The sequence below is a fragment of the Cydia amplana genome, chromosome 14 (assembly GCF_948474715.1).
Source record: "Cydia amplana chromosome 14, ilCydAmpl1.1, whole genome shotgun sequence".
Taxonomy (NCBI): domain Eukaryota; kingdom Metazoa; phylum Arthropoda; class Insecta; order Lepidoptera; family Tortricidae; genus Cydia; species Cydia amplana.
The window spans coordinates 13,140,129-13,164,199 of NC_086082.1; the positions used below are offsets into that span (position 1 = coordinate 13,140,129).

A 24,071-nucleotide genomic window follows, 5' to 3' on the forward strand; every position below is an offset into this window, starting at 1 on the left:
AAATGCTTATTCGAGAAAGTTTTAATCACATTTATTATCGATGACAAAAAAGAGGTGGCAAAGAATTTTACGGTCTACATATTCTGTTCCTTAAACAATTTACAAAAAAAATCACAATAAGTTACATACATTGATCATTTATTTACAGATACTGTCCATTTCATTTGTAGATAGCGATATGGTAAAGACACTGAAGTACAGATATAGTGCATAATTATTTTCCATCGTTTTTTCGCGGGAACGTACGAACGTGTCTTGCTATTTCAGTCAGTTTCAGTACAAAAAGTACTGGTTGATTGAAGTAGCATGACAAATACGAATGTTTCCGAAAAAATACGATACTAGTTGCACTCCATACTAAAATTTGATCGAAATGGCAAAGCGGGGGTAAAGATATCGCGGTTGAAAGGGTTGCAGTCCTGGCTCGTAATAAGCAACACTCAAGACCAAACTCATACACGGCGACTTAATATTGTTTGTATGCTTACTATAGTTCGTTTTTTTAGCAATAAATAGAAGATAAGCGATCTTGACGGTTATTTAAATTGAAAAACGCTTTTTAAAAATCAGTAACTATTACTTATGAAAGCAAAATAATGTAAATAACCGTATACGTATATGATTAATAATTGTTACATATATTATTTGCGGTGACTTATTTTTCGAAAGTGTTTTTCAATTAAAAGACACGTCAAGATTGTTTACCTTTTTTCTAATGTAAAAAAACGAACTATAGCAAAGATAGATTTGATCGTTTAAGATGTGTAAAATCTAAGTCAAATTCGTGATTCGATTTTGATGGCCGATGTATATGACGCTGTACACAGAGCTGTAAAATTGACTGGAAACATTATAAATTAGTTCATTCATAAAGTGGCTACGCAATTTTGCGGCTGGGTGTACCTACGAGCTACGGCTCCGTGTAACTCTGTTTGTCAAAACGTTTGACAATCCAGCCATCACGAAACGTATGGCGCAGTACAATACCAAACTATACTCTGGCATACCCATTGTCAGTAGAAAAAGGCGGCAAATTAAGAAAATGTAGTCGTGAAGAGTTCTCATAGAAAATTTGAATTTCGCGCCTTTTTCTAATGACGTGGAAGTGTTTGAGTATAGAACGCACGATTTGTTCTTAGTTCTCTTTTACAATCATTACAAACAATAACCGTTATGCTTAGTGTAAGGCCTGAGTGGACGCTCGGAGCGGAGCGTTCGGCGGGGCGTGCAGCGTGGCGTCGGGCTCACGAGTGATGTGAGCAGCGTGCACTAAGGCCGCTCCTATACGCTTGCATTTGTTTAACATGCACGCCGCACGCCCCGCCCCGCTGCACGCCCAACTCGAGCGTCCACTCAGGCCTCACACTTAGAGTTGTATTCCGTCTGTCCAATATGTTTGTCCAATTTCATGGCGTCTCACTCTCTCTCAAGCAAAATGTGAGTCAAAATACACACTGGACAAAGAAATTGGTCACGTGGAATATAACCCTAACCCCAAAATTCGACTTGTATTGTATCTGGAGTGTATATTAGTACGGGCTTAGAGCGCCTTGACTTTGAGTTGCTTCATCTTGGGGGTCTTGCGCTTCTGTTGGCGTTTCTGCTCCTTCAGCTCCCATCGCCGCTGCTTTTCTGGGTCGTCCTCCTGTGTATTAGTAATAATAAATAAATAAATATTATAACCTCTAGCCGCCCATACGTCAAACCTTGCCAAGCAAAATGAAATTTTATTTTGTCAACACAAAGTTCAAATTAGAATGGAACAGGAGACCTTTTTATAGGTATCTGGGCGGCTAGAGGATAGGACATTCTTACACAGATTGACTAAGTCCCACAGTAAGCTCAAGAAGGCTTGTGTTGTGGGTACTCAGACAACGATATATAATTAATTATATGTATATAATATACAAATACATAAATACATAGAAAACACCCAAGACTCAGGCACAAATATCTGTGTTAATCACACAAATAAATGCCCTTACCAGGATTCGAACCCAGGACCGCGGCTTAACAGGCAGGGTCACTACCCACTAGGCCAGACCAGTCGTCGATGAAGTCAATAAAGCATACATTAATATTATAAATGTATCAATCAGAAAACTTTACAAAACACAATACTTCAGTCTTCATCTGGATCGTATAGTCAGCAGCAGAAGTTGCTAAGCGGGCGAGGTGTTCAAAACTACCTTGACGCGCTCTTATTCTCTGAACAATAAAGTCGCGTCAAGATCATTTTGAACACCTCGCCCGCTTAGCAACTATTGCTGCTCACTGTATGTCGCTGTTACCGAGAGGAAATGCACAAGTTACTATAAAACATCGGTTTCCAGATAGGTTAAGTTAAACCATTCGCGAGAAATTGGGGATGATCAAAGTAAAGTAAGCAAAATGCCATTTGGGTATTTATTACAGTTCATTTACTTTTAGTTACTGTAAATAGTTATTTGTTTTACAAGGGGGCAGAGTTGTTGTTTAACCGCTCGTGCTAGGATTGATACTCGAGCAAGCGAAAGATTCCAAAATTGAACCACGAGCGTTGCGAGTGGTTCGAAAAATGGAATCTTGAGCGTTACGAGTGTTCCAAAGCACGAGGTTAAACAAAATTTGCCCCCGAGTGAAACAAAAATATTCACCACACCAACCCGAAGAAAATATTAACTGTAAGATATCAAATATTTATGATTCAAAATCATCATTTATAAGTCAATCCCATCAGCTAAAATAACGAAAACAACCAAAAATTTGCCTCACATGTGAATAAAATGTAACTTTGCTATCAGTTTTTGAACAATCAAGAGCTTTTACCAGTTGATGTAGTGAAATAGTTATTTACGATACAAGTGCGGAAAAGAGGAAATTCGAAACGAGTGGCGATAAATTAAAACACGACTGAGGGGAGTGTTTTAAATCGACACGAGTTGCGAATTACCAGTTCGCACGTGTATCGTACAACGTTTTACAGTATATATGCATATGCCCCTTTAAATATTTTACATAGCAACGAAAAGTGCTTATTTACGCACTAGTGCGGGAAAGTAGCACCATATGTACTGTAACAGTTATTTACGATACAAGTGCGGAAAAGAGGAAATTAGAAACGAGTGGCGACACGAGTTGCGAATTACCTATACGCACGTGTATCGTACAACGTTTTACAGTACTGATGGCACATTAAATAAATAAATAGGCACGGAAAGTGCTTATTCCCGCACAAGTGCGGGAAAATAGCACCATATGTAAGATAAGATAAGATAAAAGATAGTTTATTCAAGTAGGCATAATTACAATGCGCTTATGAACGTCAAATAAAGCTAGGTAGACCGGCTCCAACCCTACACCTCTGCCCCGAGAAGATTTAAATCCCCCCTCAATTGGAGAAGGGTATCCCAATATGGGACCGGCAACAAACTCGGCGGGACACATCTTTTCTAAAATAATTACATCTTATAATTAACATGCATTACGAGAAAATAAGGGAAAAAATACAATTTAAATTACTATAGAATTCATGCAATTATACACATAAGGTGTGTAGTGTAAAGGTATAAGTACACTCACAGCGAGTATCTTCTCCTTCTCCTGCTTGCGTTTCTCCTTCTGACGACGCTTGTCGCACTGGGCTAGGGCCTATACATATGTACTGTAAAGGTATAAGTACACTCACAGCGAGTATCTTCTCCTTCTCCTGCTTGCGTTTCACCTTCTGGCGACGCTTGTCGCACTTGGCTAGGGCCTATACATATGTACTGTAAAGGTATAAGTACACTCACAGCGAGTATCTTCTCCTTCTCCTGCTTGCGTTTCTCCTTCTGACGACGCTTGTCGCACTTGGCTAGGGCCTGTACATATGTACTGTAAAGGTATAAGTACACTCACAGCGAGTATCTTCTCCTTCTCCTGCTTGCGTTTCTCCTTCTGACGACGCTTGTCGCACTTGGCTAGGGCCTATACATATGTACTGTAAAGGTATAAGTACACTCACAGCGAGTATCTTCTCCTTCTCCTGCTTGCGTTTCTCCTTCTGACGACGCTTGTCGCACTTGGCTAGGGCCTATACATATGTACTGTAAAGGTATAAGTACACTCACAGCGAGTATCTTCTCCTTCTCCTGCTTGCGTTTCACCTTCTGGCGACGCTTGTCGCACTTGGCTAGGGCCTATACATATGTACTGTAAAGGTATAAGTACACTCACAGCGAGTATCTTCTCCTTCTCCTGCTTGCGTTTCTCCTTCTGACGACGCTTGTCGCACTTGGCTAGGGCCTATACATATGTACTGTAAAGGTATAAGTACACTCACAGCGAGTATCTTCTCCTTCTCCTGCTTGCGTTTCTCCTTCTGACGACGCTTGTCGCACTTGGCTAGGGCCTATACATATGTACTGTAAAGGTATAAGTACACTCACAGCGAGTATCTTCTCCTTCTCCTGCTTGCGTTTCTCCTTCTGACGACGCTTGTCGCACTTGGCTAGGGCCTATACATATGTACTGTAAAGGTATAAGTACACTCACAGCGAGTATCTTCTCCTTCTCCTGCTTGCGTTTCTCCTTCTGACGACGCTTGTCGCACTTGGCTAGGGCCTATACATATGTACTGTAAAGGTATAAGTACACTCACAGCGAGTATCTTCTCTTTCTCCTGCTTGCGTTTCACCTTCTGGCGACGCTTGTCGCACTTGGCTAGGGCTTATACATATGTACTGTAAAGGTATAAGTACACTCACAGCGAGTATCTTCTCCTCCTGTTTGCGTTTCACCTTCTGACGACGCTTCTCGCACTTGGCTAGGGCCTATACATATGTACTGTAAAGGTATAAGTACACTCACAGCGAGTATCTTCTCCTTCTCCTGTTTGCGTTTCACCTTCTGACGACGCTTCTCGCACTTGGCTAGGGCCTATACATATGTACTGTAAAGGTATAAGTACACTCACAGCGAGTATCTTCTCCTTCTCCTGCTTGCGTTTCACCTTCTGGCGACGCTTGTCGCACTTGGCTAGGGCCTATACATATGTACTGTAAAGGTATAAGTACACTCACAGCGAGTATCTTCTCCTTCTCCTGCTTGCGTTTCTCCTTCTGACGACGCTTGTCGCACTTGGCTAGGGCCTATACATATGTACTGTAAAGGTATAAGTACACTCACAGCGAGTATCTTCTCCTTCTCCTGTTTGCGTTTCACCTTCTGACGACGCTTCTCGCACTTGGCTAGGGCCTATACATACGAGGGGTGTTCAAAATATTCTCGGTATGAGAATGAAAACAAACAAGTACGAAAAGTTTGATATTTTTATTTTTCAATATACTCCCCCCCTATGTTCATACACTTAAAAGATCGATCAATTATTTTTTTTAATCCCTCGTAAAAATATTTTTTATCTTTCGTGGAAAAATGCTCCTCCACTGCCGCCTTCAATGCTTCATCGTCAGAAAATTTATTTCCACGCAGATCCTTTTTAAGATTGGGGAGCAAAAAGAAGTCGCTGAGGGCTAAGTCCGGACTATACGGTGGGTGAGTAACAGTTTTAAACCCACATTCAACAATAGCTGCCTTGGCAATATGAGCAGTATGGACGGGGGCGTTGTCATGCAGAAGCAGAATACCTTTGGTTAACTTTCCTCGCCTCTTTTCTTTAATTACATCCTTTAATTGACGTAGAATGTTAGCGTAGTACTGTCCTGTGATATTTACACCTTTTTCTTTATAATCGATTAGTAATACTCCTTCACAATCCCAAAATATCGTGGCCATGACCTTGCCAGCTGAAGGGATGACCTTGAACTTCTTGGGATGAGCTGAACCCTTAATGTGCCACTGCATGGACTCTTGTTTACTCTCTGGGTCATAATGATGAACCCAAGTTTCATCTCCAGTAACTATTCTTTGCAGCACCTCATCAGGATTTTCACCGCACAGGTCAATAAAATCGGAACAACAAGCTACACGCATGTCTTTTTGAAGCCGAGTCAGCATTCGCGGAACCCATCTTGCACTTACTTTTGACATATTAAGATGGTCATGTATAATATCATGTACGGTACCAATAGAGAGATTGGTTACTTGTGCTATAGATTTTACCTTCACTCGACCATCTTCCAATATAAGTTTTTCCACTTTATCAATATTTTCTTGTGAAGTAGCTACTACAGGCCGGCCAGGTCTAGGGTCATCTTCAATACTCTCCCTTCCGCGTTTAAACTCGCTTGACCACTTTTGAATGGTAGATAAAGAAGGAGCAGACTCACGGTAAACACAATCCATTTCCTCTTTTATGGTTTTTTGATTTTTACCCTGTTTTGTCAAGAATTTTATCACGCATCGATGTTCTAATTTAGTTAACATTGTCAATTCGCACATGATGTTCATGTTTGTTCAGCAATTGCAGAAAAACAAAAGACCATCTCGGTTCGAATTATACTTTTTTTTAATGTCAATGAATAAACCTTAGCGGCCAGTAACGAAAGAAATTTTAGAAGAGGTCGTAAGATATCAATACCGAGAATATTTTGAACGCCCCTCGTATGTACTGTAAAGGTATAAGTACACTCACAGCGAGTATCTTCTCCTTCTCCTGCTTGCGTTTCACCTTCTGACGACGCTTGTCGCACTTGGCTAGGGCCTATACATATGTACTGTAAAGGTATAAGTACACTCACAGCGAGTATCTTCTCCTTCTCCTGCTTGCGTTTCTCCTCGCGGCGCTGCGCGGCCTGCTCCTGGCGGGCGGCGTGCGCGCCGCGCAGCCACGCCTCCGCCACCTTCTGGCGACGCTTGTCGCACTTGGCTAGGGCCTATACATATGTACTGTAAAGGTATAAGTACACTCACAGCGAGTATCTTCTCCTTCTCCTGCTTGCGTTTCTCCTCGCGGCGCTGCGCGGCCTGCTCCTGGCGGGCGGCGTGCGCGCCGCGCAGCCACGCCTCCGCCACCTTCTGGCGACGCTTGTCGCACTTGGCTAGGGCCTATACATATGTACTGTAAAGGTATAAGTACACTCACAGCGAGTATCTTCTCCTTCTCCTGCTTGCGTTTCTCCTCCCGGCGCTGCGCGGCCTGCTCCTGGCGGGCGGCGTGCGCGCCGCGCAGCCACGCCTCCGCCACCTTCTGGCGACGCTTGTCGCACTTGGCTAGGGCCTATACAAACAACATATAGGTAAGTGTACAGTATCTACTAAACACTGATTGAATTTTCATGGTTTTTACACATTATTAAATTGTACAACGGGACTTAATCGCGTATTCCACATTATTAAATGTAAGCGTAAAGCACAGACAAGACATCCTCTAGACTGAGCATAGTAACGCTAACCCCTCTGCCACTTATACGGTAGTTTTACTCCATCTTCGAGTCAATCCCGTGCCGTGATTGGTCCGTGTCTTTGAACGGACCAATCACGGCATGGGATTCGCTCACCTCGTCCCCCGCACCCCTGTATTTTTGGCAGCATCGGTTTCATGAAATAATTGCTCTAAACTCAGTCTAGAGGATTCCTTAGTCTATGGCGTAAACGAATATCGACAGCCGAATATCGTTAGTTTTGTGTGTCGACAGAGTAACATCCCTAGTTTGAAAAACTCAAGCGGCTAGATGTTGATGTCAACTTTAGCCAGTCTTCTCCGAGACCACGGGGACAACGCCGTCCTCGAAACGTCGGAGGTAAATCATAAAACTTAAATACGCGATTAAGTCCCGTTGTACAATTTAATAATATCTACTAGATTTAGTTTTTGGATAAATTCCACATCAAGGTATCCTTCTTAGTGCACCTTCGCACTAATAAACCCTTGTTAAACCATGTTCATACTCGTACAAGGATTGTACACTGCGTTTATGCTCATAATACGTACCTCTTTGCTAAGCCGGGTGCGCTTGACTTTCTCCAGTAGATGGAACACGAGCAGCAGTAGAGGTCGGACCTCAGCACCGCCGCCGTCTGGACCCAACGCCAGGGAAACGATCAGCACGCGCTCAGTGTCCGGAGGCTTCGTGGCTGCACTCTCCCTGAAGAAAAAACAAACTTTATTAGACCTACTTATAAAACAATATCTGGGAGACCGAGCAAAACTCGGAAAACGTATAAAATCTCAAAAATGCGCGTCATCCCAGGGATAAAACCCAGCTAGATCGATTTTTCGCCCCCGAAAACCCCCATATAGCAAATTTCATCGAAATCGTTAGTGCGGTTTCCGAGATCCCCGAAATATATATATAAATAAATATACAAGAAATGCTCGTTTAAAGGTATTAGATATACAAACTTACTTAATTTTTGACTACTTAATGCTGTGACCACTTATTTTGTTTTTATGTTTTATTTATTTATTTATTTATTTATTTATTTACATATTTTCTTGGATATTTGTGTCATCTAGTTAGATTTAGTGTTAGTTTTTACCGGGCCTCACTGAAAACCAGCGTCACGTTGTGTGTGTTAACCCGTGCGAAGCCGGGGCGGGTCGCTAGTAAAACATATACAAACTTACTTATCTTTTGACTACTTAATGCCGCTTATTTTGTTGGTATGTTTTCTTGGATATTTGTGTCACATAGTTAGATTTAGTTCTATTTTTAGTTTTAGTTTTTACCAGGCCTCACTGAAAATCAGCGTCAAGTTGTGTGTCCTAGGATTCACTTCGGCACATCAAGCTGAGTGAGGACCTTTTAGCACAATTATTTATGTTCTGTTAGTCTAAAAGAATTTATGTATTATGTTATTTTTTGTGCTAATAAATATTTCTTATTCATAAACTTCTAAAAACTATCCAAACATAAATATAGCATCTCAAAATGGCGACCAGTTGAAACAAGATGGCGGCCGTAGCCTCGCGACGGAGACATCTGACACACAAGTGTAACAACAGTATACTCACTCCATCTGCTTGACGCCGGCGTACTTGTCGGATATGTGTATGTACTGTATGTAGTCGTGGTACTGCGCTAGGGCGGCTGTCACCCTAGCATCCAAGATGGCGGCCGTGGCCTCGCCGCACTCGGACATGACGGAGACATCTGACACACAAGTGTAACAACAGGATACTCACTCCATCTGCTTGACGCCGGCGTACTTGTCGGATATGTGTATGTACTGTATGTAGTCGTGGTACTGCGCTAGGGCGGCTGTCACCCTAGCATCCAAGATGGCGGCCGTGGCCTCGCCGCACTCAGACACGACGGAGACATCTGACACACAAGTGTAACAACAGTATACTCACTCCATCTGCTTGACGCCGGCGTACTTGTCGGATATGTGTATGTACTGTATGTAGTCGTGGTACTGCGCTAGGGCGGCTGTCACCCTGGTATCCAAGATGGCGGACGTGGCCTCGCCGCACTCAGACACGACGGAGACATCTGACACACAAGTGTAACAACAGTATACTCACTCCATCTGCTTGACGCCGGCGTACTTGTCGGATATGTGTATGTACTGTATGTAGTCGTGGTACTGCGCTAGGGCGGCTGTCACCCTGGTATCCAAGATGGCGGCCGTGGCCTCGCCGCACTCAGACACGACGGAGACATCTGACACACAAGTGTAACAACAGTATACTCACTCCATCTGCTTGACGCCGGCGTACTTGTCGGATATAACTCATAATATTATGTAACTCATAATATTATCCAAAGTGATTTAGATCGCATAATTCAGTGGACCAAAGACTGGCTTATATCACTAAATGCTGACAAGTGCACAGTTCTCCACATAGGTAAAACAAACCCTAAACTAAATTACCACATTGACTCTGTTCCCCTCCAAGCAGTAGCTGGTCAAAGAGACCTGGGTATCACTATTTCACATAATTTGAAATGGGACACGCATATAACCAAAATCACCAAGAGAGCAAATTCTGTGCTGTATATGATCCGCAAAGCATTCCATGTAATTACTAAGGACCTATTTATTAGAATATATAAGTCATACCTTCGTCCTTTACTTGAGTATGCTTTTCAGATATGGTCCCCCTACTTTAAAAAGGACATCACATTGCTGGAGAAAGTTCAGCGAAGAGCAACCAAAATGGTTATTTCATTGAAAGACAAGCCATACGAAGAACGGCTTCAGGAATTAGGTCTTACAACATTGGAGGACCGAAGGAAGCGAGGCGATCTTATCGAGACATACAAAATCTTGTCTGGACACTACAATGTTCCTAATATTATCGACCTATACACATCAAGCTAGAATGTAAGGTTAAGAGGACACTCCAAAAAACTTGTCAAACCTCCGTGTGCTAGTAATCCTAGAAAACACTTCTTACCGAATCGTGTGGTAAATGTGTGGAACTCTCTACCAGAGACTGTTGTTAGTGCACCATCGGTCAACATTTTCAAAAATAGACTGGATGCACATTTTAGAACTTTAAAAAGTGCAAAATAAAATAAAATACAAGTGCTTCGATATACACGCATCAGCTCCAAGAGCTGCTAGTGTATCAAATAAAATAATAAAAAAAAAAAAAATAATAATAATAATAATATGTGTATGTACTGTATGTAGTCGTGGTACTGCGCTAGGGCGGCTGTCACCCTAGCATCCAAGATGGCGGCCGTGGCCTCGCCGCACTCGGACATGACGGAGACATCTGACACACAAGTGTAACAACAGTATACTCACTCCATCTGCTTGACGCCGGCGTACTTGTCGGATATGTGTATGTACTGTATGTAGTCGTGGTACTGCGCTAGGGCGGCTGTCACCCTAGCATCCAAGATGGCGGCCGTGGCCTCGCCGCACTCGGACATGACGGAGACATCTGACACACAAGTGTAACAACAGTATACTCACTCCATCTGCTTGACGCCGGCGTACTTGTCGGATATGTGTATGTACTGTATGTAGTCGTGGTACTGCGCTAGGGCGGCTGTGACCCTAGTATCCAAGATGGCGGCCGTGGCCTCGCCGCACTCGGACATGACGGAGAGCGAAGATGGCAGCCCGTGCTTGTCGCCAGGCCGCCGCTCGGGGCAGAACACGCTCTGAGGAGAAAGGAAAGTGTGAAGAAAATGTTTCAATGTCACATCGGTAAACTGTGTCCCGCCGAGTTTGTTGCCGGTCCCATATTGGGATCTCCTCCAATTGAGGGGAGATTTAAATCTTCTCGGGGCAGAGGTGTACGGTTGGAGCCGGTGTAGCTTTATTTGACGTTCATAAGCGCATTGTAATATACGTACTTGATTATTTATTTTATCTTTATCTTTTATAAGAAGAGTCATCCGCAGTAGAAATGGTTACTTTTCGGAACTGCAAAGAGCCACACTTTTTGATTTTTTGGGGACTCGAAGGCCCACTTTTTGGGTGACTCGAAGGCCCGTTTGCCGCCATCTGTCTTAGAAAAATGTTTGTAAAATAGATTGTGCTCAGTGTGACGTTCGTACAGATGCAAGCGTTCATAGGCTACGGATAACCGCTTACCATCAGGCAGCCCTTTGCTTGTTTGTAAGCGACATGGTATACAAAAAAGTTTGTAATTAATCGCATCCGTAATCGATCCTTAGGTAACGATCGCTTTACAAATTAAGATACCGCCGGTTGCAGAGTTCTATCCAGGCCTGGAACCGGGCAGCTGTCCATTATGGGTGTGCTGTCCAATTTCTCCAATTTCTTTGTCCAATGTGTATTTGCGTCTCACATTTCGCTTAGTGAGAGAGTGAGACGCAATGCACATTAGACCAAGAAATTGGACAGGTGGAATACCAACCTAACTCTTAAACTAGTGGCTCTGTGAGCTGTAGACCTCGCGAGCATAGCTTATTGGGACCGTGCACGATGACAGCGCCACACAGCGGTTTGATCAATCAACAATACAAAAATTTTAATTTATAAAAAAAAATACGAAGTTTAAGTGAAAAAAAATAATACAAAAAGTTATGTCTTACTGGGGATCGAACCCAGACTTTCTGTGTGCAAACAAAAAAAGCGATTGTTTACAAAATGCGCCATGATAGTTCTTAGCTAAGCTGACGAAATTCGGCTCCTCATTCTCGAGTACAAACTAAATATCTAAATACCGCCTAAACCAGCAATACAATTTTTCTGCATTTTTTGCCATTTACTATGTAAATATGTCTCAAAAAGAAAATACTCTTATGATATCGATACGACTATTTGTTTAAGCGCGAGGTATCACAACTCCTCCATTTTTGAAAATTTCCAAAAACGGGATCGACAAAAAAAAATATTTACTCATAGAATCTGGTCACAATATTTCGCAAGAATCGGTTGAGAATTGTGACCTGTAGAGGAGAACATCCGGACATACAAAAGCAAAATGCCCGAGTCAAAACGTAGACCTTCGCTACGCTTCGGTCAATAAGACATCTTACACAGATCAATCTAGCCCCAAACTAAGCAAAGCTTGTACTATGGGTGCTAGGCCACGATATACATACTTATATAGATAAATACCTACTTATATACATACTCGTAGAAAACATTCATGATTCAGGAATAAATATTTGTGTTTCACACAAATAAATGCCCTTACCGGGATTCGAACCCAGGACCATCGGCTTCACAGGCAACTCACTAGGCCAGATCGGTCTTGATACTGTAACATTAAGTTTCATGATACGTACCAAGTCCTGCATCTCCTTGGCAAGGCGCGTGGCGACTTTCTTCTGCGCGATGCACAGCACGAAGGGGTCGGTGTCATCCTTGCCCAGCTCGATGCGGGCCTGCAGCGTGTCCGGCGGCTTACGGAAGCTGCCCAGGATCACGTGGACCAGGTCTCGATACTGTAACATGATACGTACCAAGTCCTGCATCTCCTTGGCAAGGCGCGTGGCGATCTTCTTCTGCGCGATGCACAGCACGAAGGGGTCGGTGTCATCCTTGCCCAGCTCGATGCGGGCCTGCAGCGTGTCCGGCGTCTTGCGGAAGCTGCCCAGGATCACGTGGACCAGGTCTCGATACTGTAACATGATACGTACCAAGCCCTGCATCTCCTTGGCAAGGCGCGTGGCGATCTTCTTCTGCGCGATGCACAGCACGAAGGGGTCGGTGTCATCCTTGCCCAGCTCGATGCGGGCCTGCAGCGTGTCCGGCGTCTTGCGGAAGCTGCCCAGGATCACGTGGACCAGGTCTCGATACTGTAACATGATACGTACCAAGTCCTGCATCTCCTTGGCAAGGCGCGTGGCGATCTTCTTCTGCGCGATGCACAGCACGAAGGGGTCGGTGTCATCCTTGCCCAGCTCGATGCGGGCCTGCAGCGTGTCCGGCGTCTTGCGGAAGCTGCCCAGGATCACGTGGACCAGGTCTTGGCACTGGAACATGATACGTACCAAGTCCTGCATCTCCTTGGCAAGGCGCGTGGCGATCTTCTTCTGCGCGATGCACAGCACGAAGGGGTCGGTGTCATCCTTGCCCAGCTCGATGCGGGCCTGCAGCGTGTCCGACGTCTTGCGGAAGCTGCCCAGGCTCACGTGGACCAGGTCTCGATACTGTAACATGATACGTACCAAGTCCTGCATCTCCTTGGCAAGGCGCGTGGCGACTTTCTTCTGCGCGATGCACAGCACGAAGGGGTCGGTGTCATCCTTGCCCAGCTCGATGCGGGCCTGCAGCGTGTCCGGCGTCTTACGGAAGCTGCCCAGGATCACGTGGACCAGGTCTTGATACTGTAACATGATACGTACCAAGTCCTGCATCTCCTTGGCAAGGCGCGTGGCGATCTTCTTCTGCGCGATGCACAGCACGAAGGGGTCGGTGTCATCCTTGCCCAGCTCGATGCGGGCCTGCAGCGTGTCTGGCGTCTTACAGTAGCTGCCCAGGATCACGTGGACCAGGTCTTGATGATACGTACCAAGTCCTGCATCTCCTTGGCAAGACGCGTGGCGATCTTCTTCTGCGCGATGCACAGCACGAAGGGGTCGCTGTCGTCTTTGCCCAACTCGATGCGGGCCTGCAGCGTGTCGGGCGTCTTACGGAAGCTGCCCAGGATCACGTGGACCAGGTCTCGATACTGTAACATGATACGTACCAAGTCCTGCATCTCCTTGGCGAGGCGCGTTGCGACCTTCTTCTGCGCGATGCACAGCACGAAGGGGTCGGTGTCGTCCTTGCCCAGCTCGATGCGGGCCTGCAGCGTGTCCGGCGTCTTACGGAAGCTGCCCAGGATCACGTGGACCAGGTCTTGATACTGTAACATGATACGTACCAAGTCCTGCATCTCCTTGGCAAGACGCGTGGCGATCTTCTTCTGCGCGATGCACAGCACGAAGGGGTCGGTGTCATCCTTGCCCAGCTCGATGCGGGCCTGCAGCGTATCCGGCGTCTTACGGAAGCTGCCCAGGATCACGTGGACCAGGTCTTGATATTGTAACATTAAGTTTCATGATACGTACCAAGTCTTGCATCTCCTTGGCGAGGCGCGTGGCGATCTTCTTCTGCGCGATGCACAGCACGAAGGAGTCGCTGTCATCTTTACCCAGCTCGATGCGGGCCTGCAGCGTGTCGGGCGTCTTACGGAAGCTGCCCAGGATCACGTGGACCAGGTCTTGGCGCTGGAACAATGTTTAATTTATAAATTTTACCCAAGGACGACTATACAAAAATATGTGTTTTATGATCTTCATCATTTGTTACAACACCAAATGTCAGTTTCCAAAATAAAATTCATGAGTAAGGAAAAAAGCCCTAAAAACCAAAATTGAAGAGGTTTTTCTAGGTTCCATTATGAGATCCTGACCTGATTAGCTTCAGCTGCGATTTTTGCTGCAAATTGTTAGTTTTGAAGGGCTGAAGGCCAAATCAGGAAAAGATCCCCAACAAGACATTCCGATTACTTAGATAAGGTTGGAAGGAATCTTTGGGTAAGGGCAACACGTGACCTGTCTTTTTGGGGATGCTTGGATTGCCAGCAGTGGACACTTTTCGGTTGAAATTATAAGGGTACCGGTAAAAAATACCTTAATAAGCTTAAGTGTGAGCAGCATTCCCTCGCAGCACACACGGCCGCTGCACCACATAGTGAAGCAGGCTACCGTCTCCCGTCCCGCTCTGGCATACCTTAATAAGCTTAAGTGTGAGCAGCATGCCCTCGCAGCACACACGGCCGCTGCACCCCATAGTGAAGCAGGCTACCGTCTCCCGTCCCGCTCTGGCATACCTTAATAAGCTTAAGTGTGAGCAACATTCCCTCGCAGCACACACGGCCGCTGCACCACATGGTGAAGCAGGCTACCGTCTCCCGTCCCGCTCTGGTATACCTTGATCAGCTTAAGTGTGAGCAGCATTCCCTCGCAGCACACACGGCCGCTGCACCACATGGTGGAGCAGGCTACCGTCTCCCGTCCCGCTCTGGCATACCTTGATCAGCTTAAGTGTGAGCAGCATTCCCTCGCAGCACACACGGCCGCTGCACCACATGGTGAAGCAATGTTCCGCCTCGCGCCGCCAGCCGCGGTCATCGCCTGCGCATACAACGTCGCTACCCGTCTCACCTGCAAAAACGATAATATATGAGTCAGAACTAGAGCGCAATATGCCATTTTCCAACTTCATTATGCTACATCATACATTGACGTCCCACCTTGAGTGCGCTTTGGTCAGCATACTCAAGGTGGGACATCAAGACCTTGGAGGATACAACTAAACGGAGTAGCCATTAACAGGCTTTCCCCTCTGTCGAAAATAGGCGGCCAACGGTCATACACAATGTATGGACTGACGTTTATCTGACATGGCTATTTTTACGTTACGCATACATTTGACGTTCCCCTCCCCCGCAAAAATCGGCAGACTGTTTTGTACAGAAAATTACAGACATGGCGTCTCCGTTTGATTATATCCTCCAAGATCAAGACAGATGTGAAACTTGTGAAAGTATCGGAAATTTTCATACCGGCTGTACACACTCGTCGAGAGTCCCCGAGATAGGCCGAGAACGAGTGTACTAATAATGCTCCCTTCTCGTCTCGTATCGCTTCTAAGATTGGGTCGGAGAGGTTCTCGACGAGTGTGTACATCCGACAAATTGACAAAGCTCTCGGAATCTAACTACTGAACCTCGGTGTTCTATCGGATACATTCTGGGGAGTGCGCAGAAGAACTGCATGACCTGATTCCACCTTCCCCCTTCCATCATCGGACGTCCAGGCGCAGGGAGCGAATTCAAAAAACACCCGTTCGCTGTTAATATTCCATTTGTCCGCACAAAACGATTTGCCTCGTCTTTTTTTGGTAAGAACGGCTAGGGAATGGAATGCGCTCCCGTCATCTGTATTCCCTGAGAAATATGACCTCGGTCTCTTTAAAGCAAGAGTTAATAGGCTATTACTGAACCGGTGAGCTCCATCTTAGGATCTGTTTTCACTTTCCACCAGGTGTGCCAATCGCCGATCAGTTTATTATATAAAAAAAACCTATTACTGTATTATTATTGTCCGCAACAAAACTCACCGACTAGAGTAAAGTTATCATCTAGTAGCGGTTTGTGCAGTTTGAGGAAGTTGGTGGCGATGGCTGTGTTCTTGGCGCGGCCGACGGCGTACGCCAGCGCGTACCCGGCCAGCAGGCAGCACAGCGCGCCCTCAAGCCAGTACGCGTCCCAGCGGGGCCGGACCGTGATTGGGACCTGGAAAGATCAAAGATTAAGTTTTAGCCCGTTATTCATAAAACTTTACGGGCCCGATTTAGTTAAATTTGACGTTATCTATGAAAAGGAACCTTATTGTCGATGGCGGTTACGCTGCTCCAATATAAATACAATGCCGCGCTGTGTGGCGTAAGCGCCATCGACAATAAGGTCCATTTTCATAGATAATGCCACAAATTATGTTTTATCCCTTTTTTACAAATACATAAGTCAAAATGACGGATAAAGACAAACGCTCGCTCGGAGCTTTGCTGGCAAAAATGCGGATTTTCCCAGATATAAGACCTAGCTAGATCGATTTTTTGTCCCCGAAAACCCCCATATAGCCGGAGTATAGTAGTGCCAGATGATAAAAATCGATAAAAATACTTGTGCGCCTGTAGGAAGATCACGAGCAAATTGCACCTGACTCACAATCTTCCTTCAAACGTCTTTTAACTTTGACATGTATTTACATCCTAGAGCTATGTTTATTCATAAAAAGTCAAGCTGCATATTTTGTAAATAAGTCATCATTAAAAAACAATATACGAGACCAATACAAATATGATCTTTACCTTCCAAGGGCCAACAACTCCATGTACAAAAAGAGCACTTTTATTATGGCTATCCGTATTTTCAACCATCTCCCTCTAGACATGAAAGCGCTAGACGGAATTATGTTCAAACGGAGGCTCAAGAACTGGCTAATAGACAAAGTATTTTATGATGTCAATGAATTTTTTGCAAGTTAACAGATACCAAACATATACAGATAACAATGTTATTATTATAAGCTTAGTTTTAAGATAGGTAGGTTGCCTACCATAATTGTACGCCCTAGCAGGCAACTGTTGATACTCATTTTGTAAATTACCACCTTTGTATGTACACAGTTATACAATAAACATTTATTCTATTCTATTCTATTCTATAATCTATGCGTAAAGCAATTGTGAGTATTTCCTGCAGGCGCACAAAGTGATTGTGTATTTTCATCACCTGGCACTATTTTTCCCCCAAATAAAACGCCTGGCATTGTTATATTTGAATTAAATACATAATTAGCTATTATATCACACCAAACACAGAGCTCTATAAATTGCACACCTTCAATTGATTTTACAACCACTTTGTTGCCCATCCACTCCCACACCCACCGCTAGACAGCTGCCAGGCGCCCGGATTAATTAACAATGATAGTATGGCATACTAACTAGAGGGATTTCGTTGCTCTATAAATTGCATACCTATTTCCGTGGCTAGCTCTTAGACCAATATATGTACCTAACAAATTTCATCGAAATAGACCCATTTCGGAGATCACAAAAATATATAAATAAATATACAAGAATTGCTCGTTTAAAGGTACATATAAGATTTTTGACACATCGCCACTTATAATCATGCACATTATAATCTTAAGTTTTTTTTTAGTAGGTACCTATTGTTGTTGAGTTAGTATTGAAAATAAAACTTACCTTAGATATGGTAATCTTTGGCTGCTCAGTGTTCCGGGGAACGTTGTCCTGGAACCCTTCGAACTCTTCCGGGTCTTGGAAGTGCTCAAACTCATTGTCTTCATCCTGACAACAAAATAAACGTCTTTGAATGTACCTCTAAAATATCCTTGATTTTATTAAATTAAATAAGCCTTTAATCCATATAAGATACACTTGTAAATACAGATTTAGGTATTTGTTTTGTGAGATATAGTACATTGTTTATAATATAGAATGTCTCTTAATGTGGTGTGCATACGCTGTGCAGTCGGCATAGGCCTCTTCCAACTCTCTCCAGTGCTGTCTGCCCAGGGTTACTCTGGCCCAGTTTGGTTCTAGAGTATATTGGATGTCATCTTCCCATCTGGTTATTTGTTTACAGTTTTTACAGCCAAGTAGGTACCAGTGCGTCACTTGTTTGCTCCATGATTAATTTTCCTATTTATTTTGACGTTTTTGGCATTCAAAAGGATAAGAGTTTAGATAATTCCATATTTACCTCAACAACAAGCTCATCTTCAGTCTCAATTTCTGTCTCGAATTCTTCATTCAAAGTCAGCTTTGGTTTTTGAGCCGGAGCCTCTTTTTCTACATCATTGAAATCTGAAAACAAAACATAATTATGTTATATGTCAAACAAAAGAATACTATTTATAAACTACATGTATTTTAATGAACAACACAGTCGTGAATAATAAGTATGTTATTTACAATTTTTTGGCACCATACATATAGGGCATGCTTCCGGGAATTCCCGGTTCTCAAATTCCCGGGAATTCCCGGGAATTTTATAGTGTCGAAAGAACCGGTTCTGAAGACCCGGTACCGGTACTTCCCGGTTCTCATCATTATGCGTATTTATTGCCATTTCAATAGTAGTTATGTTTAGTACTTTTTTTAATAATGGTGCTATGAAACGGGGGACCCAAATAATCCGACAAACTAGTACTAGTAGGCATTCCAATCGGTATTATGGATAATGGTAAATTGTAAAAATTCACCCAGTTTTCTATTTCAATTTTTATCTGAAACATAATTCAGTGTTTGTTTTTATCTGAAACATAATTCAGTGCTTTTATGCCGGTTACATAAATTAAGGACTATGATATTAGCATTATATGTATATTTTTGTCGTATGTCCCAATGGAGCCTTAAAGCCACTAAATTACACCTATTTAGATGAATTAGATGATAGACATCTATACCTACATTTTGACCCGAGCGACTTAAGCTATATCTTTAAACAACTTTTAAATCTTAAGTAGGATATTATATATTGGAATATTCTTCTTCTAGGAAGTTGGGTTTATATGAAAATATAATATAGTGCTGAGTATCGACTACGGTCATGTTGCTCGCAAACCTAAACCCAGGCGGAGGCAAAGTGCGCCGGTTAATTTCGTAAAATAGGTTGGAACGCTAATTAAGGTGTTTTTTTAAATAAAATAAGCCATTTATTAATACTTGTGAAATTATTTATATGAAAATAGTTCATTCATAAAGATTGTACGCTAACACAAACAATTTCTTAAAAATAATCATAAGATGCCTTGAGAACCGAGAAGAACCGGGAATCCCGGTTCCGGCCATGCCCAGAACCGGGAAATGAAATTCTTGGTACCGGGACCGGTACTGCATGCCCTACATACATATTTCATAATTTCATAGGGCATTGGTCTACTACCCAACAATTAGGACCATGACTGATACAAGCCTATCAGGCCAAGTTGTTAAAATAAATTGACTTTAAACTGATGGTAGTGAAAATTAAAAAAAAATATACACCCATTATAAAATGATAAATTTGAAATGAATGGTCCACATACGTCCTATTGCACGACTTGAAAAAAAAAAAGCTATTAGTAGCACTCATACTCATTTAATATGTTGTTAATGCCATTTCTCAATCTTCTTAGATACAAAACAAATCTTTGGGTGAAAGCTATTTACTGTTAAGTAAACAAACCTGCCTGTTCTAGCAATAAACCTATATTATTGCACCCTGGCCATATACTACATTTAATTTTCTTTACAAGGCATAGGCATAATCATTCTCCGAAAAAGTACTGTACAGCAATATTCTTACTAGGTACCTTGAAAACCCTGGTCTCCTCCTGGAAGGTCATCCTCGGCATCAAACTGTTCGAACTCCGCAAAGTCATCGTCTTCAAGGTTGGAGTCCTCATAAGCCCGAGCAGCGAGCACCCCCCAACACAGAAGTGCCACAAATAGCACTGGACGCATTATGGCCCTGTCAATTAGGAGTAAGTTTATATACTGCTTTAATTCTTCTGTGTAGCGTACAATAGTAACTAAGGTTTATGATCTAAATACACAGAAAAGCTAATTAATATTTCAAGAGCTTGTTTACACATTAATTTAAACGGCAAAATGTTTCAAAAACTGTAAAACATGAAATAATCATAGATGTACCTCAGCAAATATAATACATACTTTGAAGAGGATTACGTGATAACGGTGTTTATTCTTAAGACAGATGTAAAAAATCTAGGCTCAACTTTGATAAGTCTATAATTAACTATATAAAGGTTATATACTTGCATATACTATCAGTAAATTATACGAACTGCAAATTACGATCGCTGTGAATAAATACCTACCCTTGGGACTTGAAACTGAATCTTTTTTCATAAATCAGGGCCAAGTAACCTGACAACGCATTTATTCGTTTTAATAATGTATGAAAGTAGAAAGATATAAAATAGCATATTAAGACATTACCCGTATTTATTTATCCTAAATTCAAATAAGATCACTTCATTTATCTAATTAGGTTAGTCTTAATATAAAAAATCTGTACTAATTCTTCACGGTTTCCTTCAACACTGATTGATATGATATTTGATGTGAAGTATGTGTGAAATGTACAAAATGAAATGTCACACTGCAATGAAGTTCAGTTACGTTCATATACCCTCAAAAATACCTCAGGTGTTAATATTTGTTGCAATTCAGGGTAGTCAGAATGAAGGTAATTTAAACTACGTGTTAGTTATAAAAAAATATTACATAGTTATAGCAGTTTTTCACCGTTAGGCAACTTTATTTTACTCGAAATTATCCCATTATAAAAATAGCGAGACCTACTGTAATCATGTATCCGAACGAGTTTGGAAACGTCATTACGTCATCGATTTGAGTCAGTGTCATGTGTTCTGTGGTTTTATTTTACAAATTGAACACTTTTTTTTAGAACTAAAAAGAATCAACCATCATAAAACATATATATAATTTTCATCTAAATAGAAAAATAAAACATACAAATTAAAACAATAATTCAACGGTAAGTACAAGTACGGTAGTACAATCCTGTTTAGTCTAATCCATAATAGATGGCGCTATGAGCTATTCTATAATTAGTGTCTCTATTTACCACTAGAGCATACTCAGAGAATACTACCATATACTCATAGATGGTAGGATTCTACATATACTACACACACGTAGAGTGGTTATATTCTCTTTGAGTGCTACTAGTAGACTAAACTGTTGGCTTTGCTGTTAGTTAAACAAAAAGTAGTATCAACTAGATAGGATGACAAGCGGTTCATCAACTTATAAGCGATCATCGTACTGAAAACTTACCGCACGGACTGAGAGTCCATAATCGCACGGCTTTCAATCAAGCTTAATACCTAATCGGCCATGAACTTCATTCAATCGGATATCTGTGGATTGCATCGCTAGTAAAGTACCTTAAGTACAGCTAGCATACATAAACATAAGTAGTGTTGAGTCGCTCACTCGTGAGGCACCTCATTTGTACCACTCATTTTGTTAATTTGTCGCAGTACTTCGTACCGCAAAAATGTCTTACTTCACTCCTCTATTCATTTTACTTGATTCTAAAATTATCTTTCTCCTAAAAGTTCTATTCTTAACCTCCAGAATTGCACTCCAATTAAATGTTACTATTTATTTATTTATAAAGGAAGTGATGAATACATAAATATGTATATACATTAAATATTTTTGTCGCCGTTGGAATTAATGGAATAGTCGACGCTGAAAATATGCTAGTACCTCACCTCATTTGAAGTAAGACATTGTAACACCTCATTTTAGAAAATGAGGTACTCATACAAACTCATTTTAAATTGATGTCCTACCCATCACTAAACATAAGTTTTTTTTTTATTAAAATAGGTACTTACCTAAGTATTTTTGTTTTACAAGGAAGTAAAGCGTTTGTTAATTAATACCTCGTCTTAACCTGCGTTTGTTAATTAACTCTCGTCCCGAGTTTGCCCTCTGGGTTGTAAGGATCAGATGGCATTGGCACTCGATTTCGTAAAAACTAGCGTCAATTCTTCCAGAGCGGAACCCAGGCTCATGTGGCCTCATCCTGGATGAATTTAACTCTTATTTATTCATCAGGGTTGTCCTTAGACCATAATTATAAAAGTGATTCTGCTGCTGACGCTACACATAGTGCTTTCCATATGGTGGTCCTGCATTTTACATTTTATTTTAATACCTATGTTGTATTACTTTTTTGCGGATCTAAGTCTAAGACGGGATAACGCCTGTCACAAATTGATTTGAAAGGACGACTTTGCACTCTTTGTAGATAGATGTTTTATTTAAAATACCTACATGAAATCGACTTATAGCGACAAAGATGGGACGTTTAGTCGGCCGCGGACACTAATGATCCACCTATAAGTGAGATCGAGATTAATGTCAAAACATTATCATATAATGAAAATCTGAATATACCCCCTTGGAACTCAAGAATACATGTATACATAGTTATTGCAAGTAAGTAATGGTAGGCTACTTGTCGTGTTATTATATTTACCGCCCACTCAGATCAAGCCATACACGTTAACGTGAAATGTCACCGACACTCCATGTAGTAAGGTGAGTTCGACTAAGATCGGACACCGGGTAAGATCGTATGATTCAAATTTCTGCCTGTTGCGGGGCTTTTTTTTTAATGCTGGCAAGGTGATGCAATGCGCTGTTTTGTCCCGGGCATTGCATCACCTTGCCAGCATTAAAAAAAAGCCCCGCAACAGGCAGAAATTTGAATCATACGATCTTACCCGGTGTCCGATCTTAGTCGAACTCACCTTACGACCAAGAGGCCTTTACTAAAGCGTTTAGCGGATATCATTTCAAACAAAACATCACTTTATAAACAATAATGGAACGAGATGAAGTAGGCTGAATAGTACAAAGAAATTAGGGCAAGTAAATGTTTTACATAAAAAACTCAGAGACTAACACCTTCTCTGCTCTACCCCTGCGTGTTCCCCCGGCAGGCTTCAAGGAACCCCGCCGGGTCTGGTCCGCTCTTAACCGCCTAAGAACAGGAGTTGGCAACTGCGGCCACCACTAGTACAAATGGGGCTGGAGCTCCTCTCCTGTCTGTAACTGCGGGCACCCGGATCAGACCATCAACCACATCATTCTGGAATACCCTCTTACTAGATACACGGGCCATGCATGTAGACGATTTTAACCTTTTGGACGCCAATGACCGATATATCTGCATCGTAGGTTCAACGCCAAAGACCGATTAATCGGTCACAGACCACAGAGCAATATCGACCTACGTGCATATAGGTACATAAAGTTCAATTCAACTTCAGTTTTGACACTTCAATGATGTGGCGTCTGAGTGAGAGCTTTTGTGTTTGACACGGCGTGGAAAAGGTTAAGATCCTGTCAGAAGAAGCAATCGCGTACCTGGGAAGGGCAAAATTCTAGTTATAAGTTTTCTCTTTATATGTAATCCAGTGGCATGTACATATGCCATACGATAAATAAATAACTTAGATTGTACCTATAGGAGCGGCTTTTTGGCTGCGGGTTCCTGTTACTCTTGAACTTGTTAAAACAGAATTAGGTACACAATTCTATTTTCCTAATAGAACGAACCTAAGCCCCGCTAACTGGTCCACTTGTGGCCTCAGCCTAAGGACCAGAGATGCGTCAGCAAGTATCCCAAGGCGAGACTT

The 24,071-nt window shown here is 42.5% G+C and overlaps 1 protein-coding gene across 1 annotated transcript; it reads right to left on the reverse strand.

Moving 5' to 3' along the window:
* Positions 1–1,514: 1,514 nt before the first annotated feature.
* On the reverse strand, positions 1,515–20,943 carry LOC134654153 (PAT complex subunit CCDC47). Its single transcript, XM_063509596.1, has 11 exons — positions 20,827–20,943; positions 20,178–20,335; positions 18,584–18,687; positions 18,064–18,168; positions 16,408–16,582; positions 15,316–15,449; positions 14,352–14,510; positions 10,792–10,982; positions 7,853–8,006; positions 7,004–7,138; positions 1,515–1,645 (listed from the first exon to the last, which is right to left on the reverse strand). Exons 2-11 carry the CDS (start codon positions 20,326–20,328, stop codon positions 1,541–1,543), a joined length of 1,413 nt encoding a protein of 470 aa, XP_063365666.1. The 5' UTR covers positions 20,329–20,335; positions 20,827–20,943; the 3' UTR covers positions 1,515–1,540.
* Positions 20,944–24,071: the final 3,128 nt, after the last annotated feature.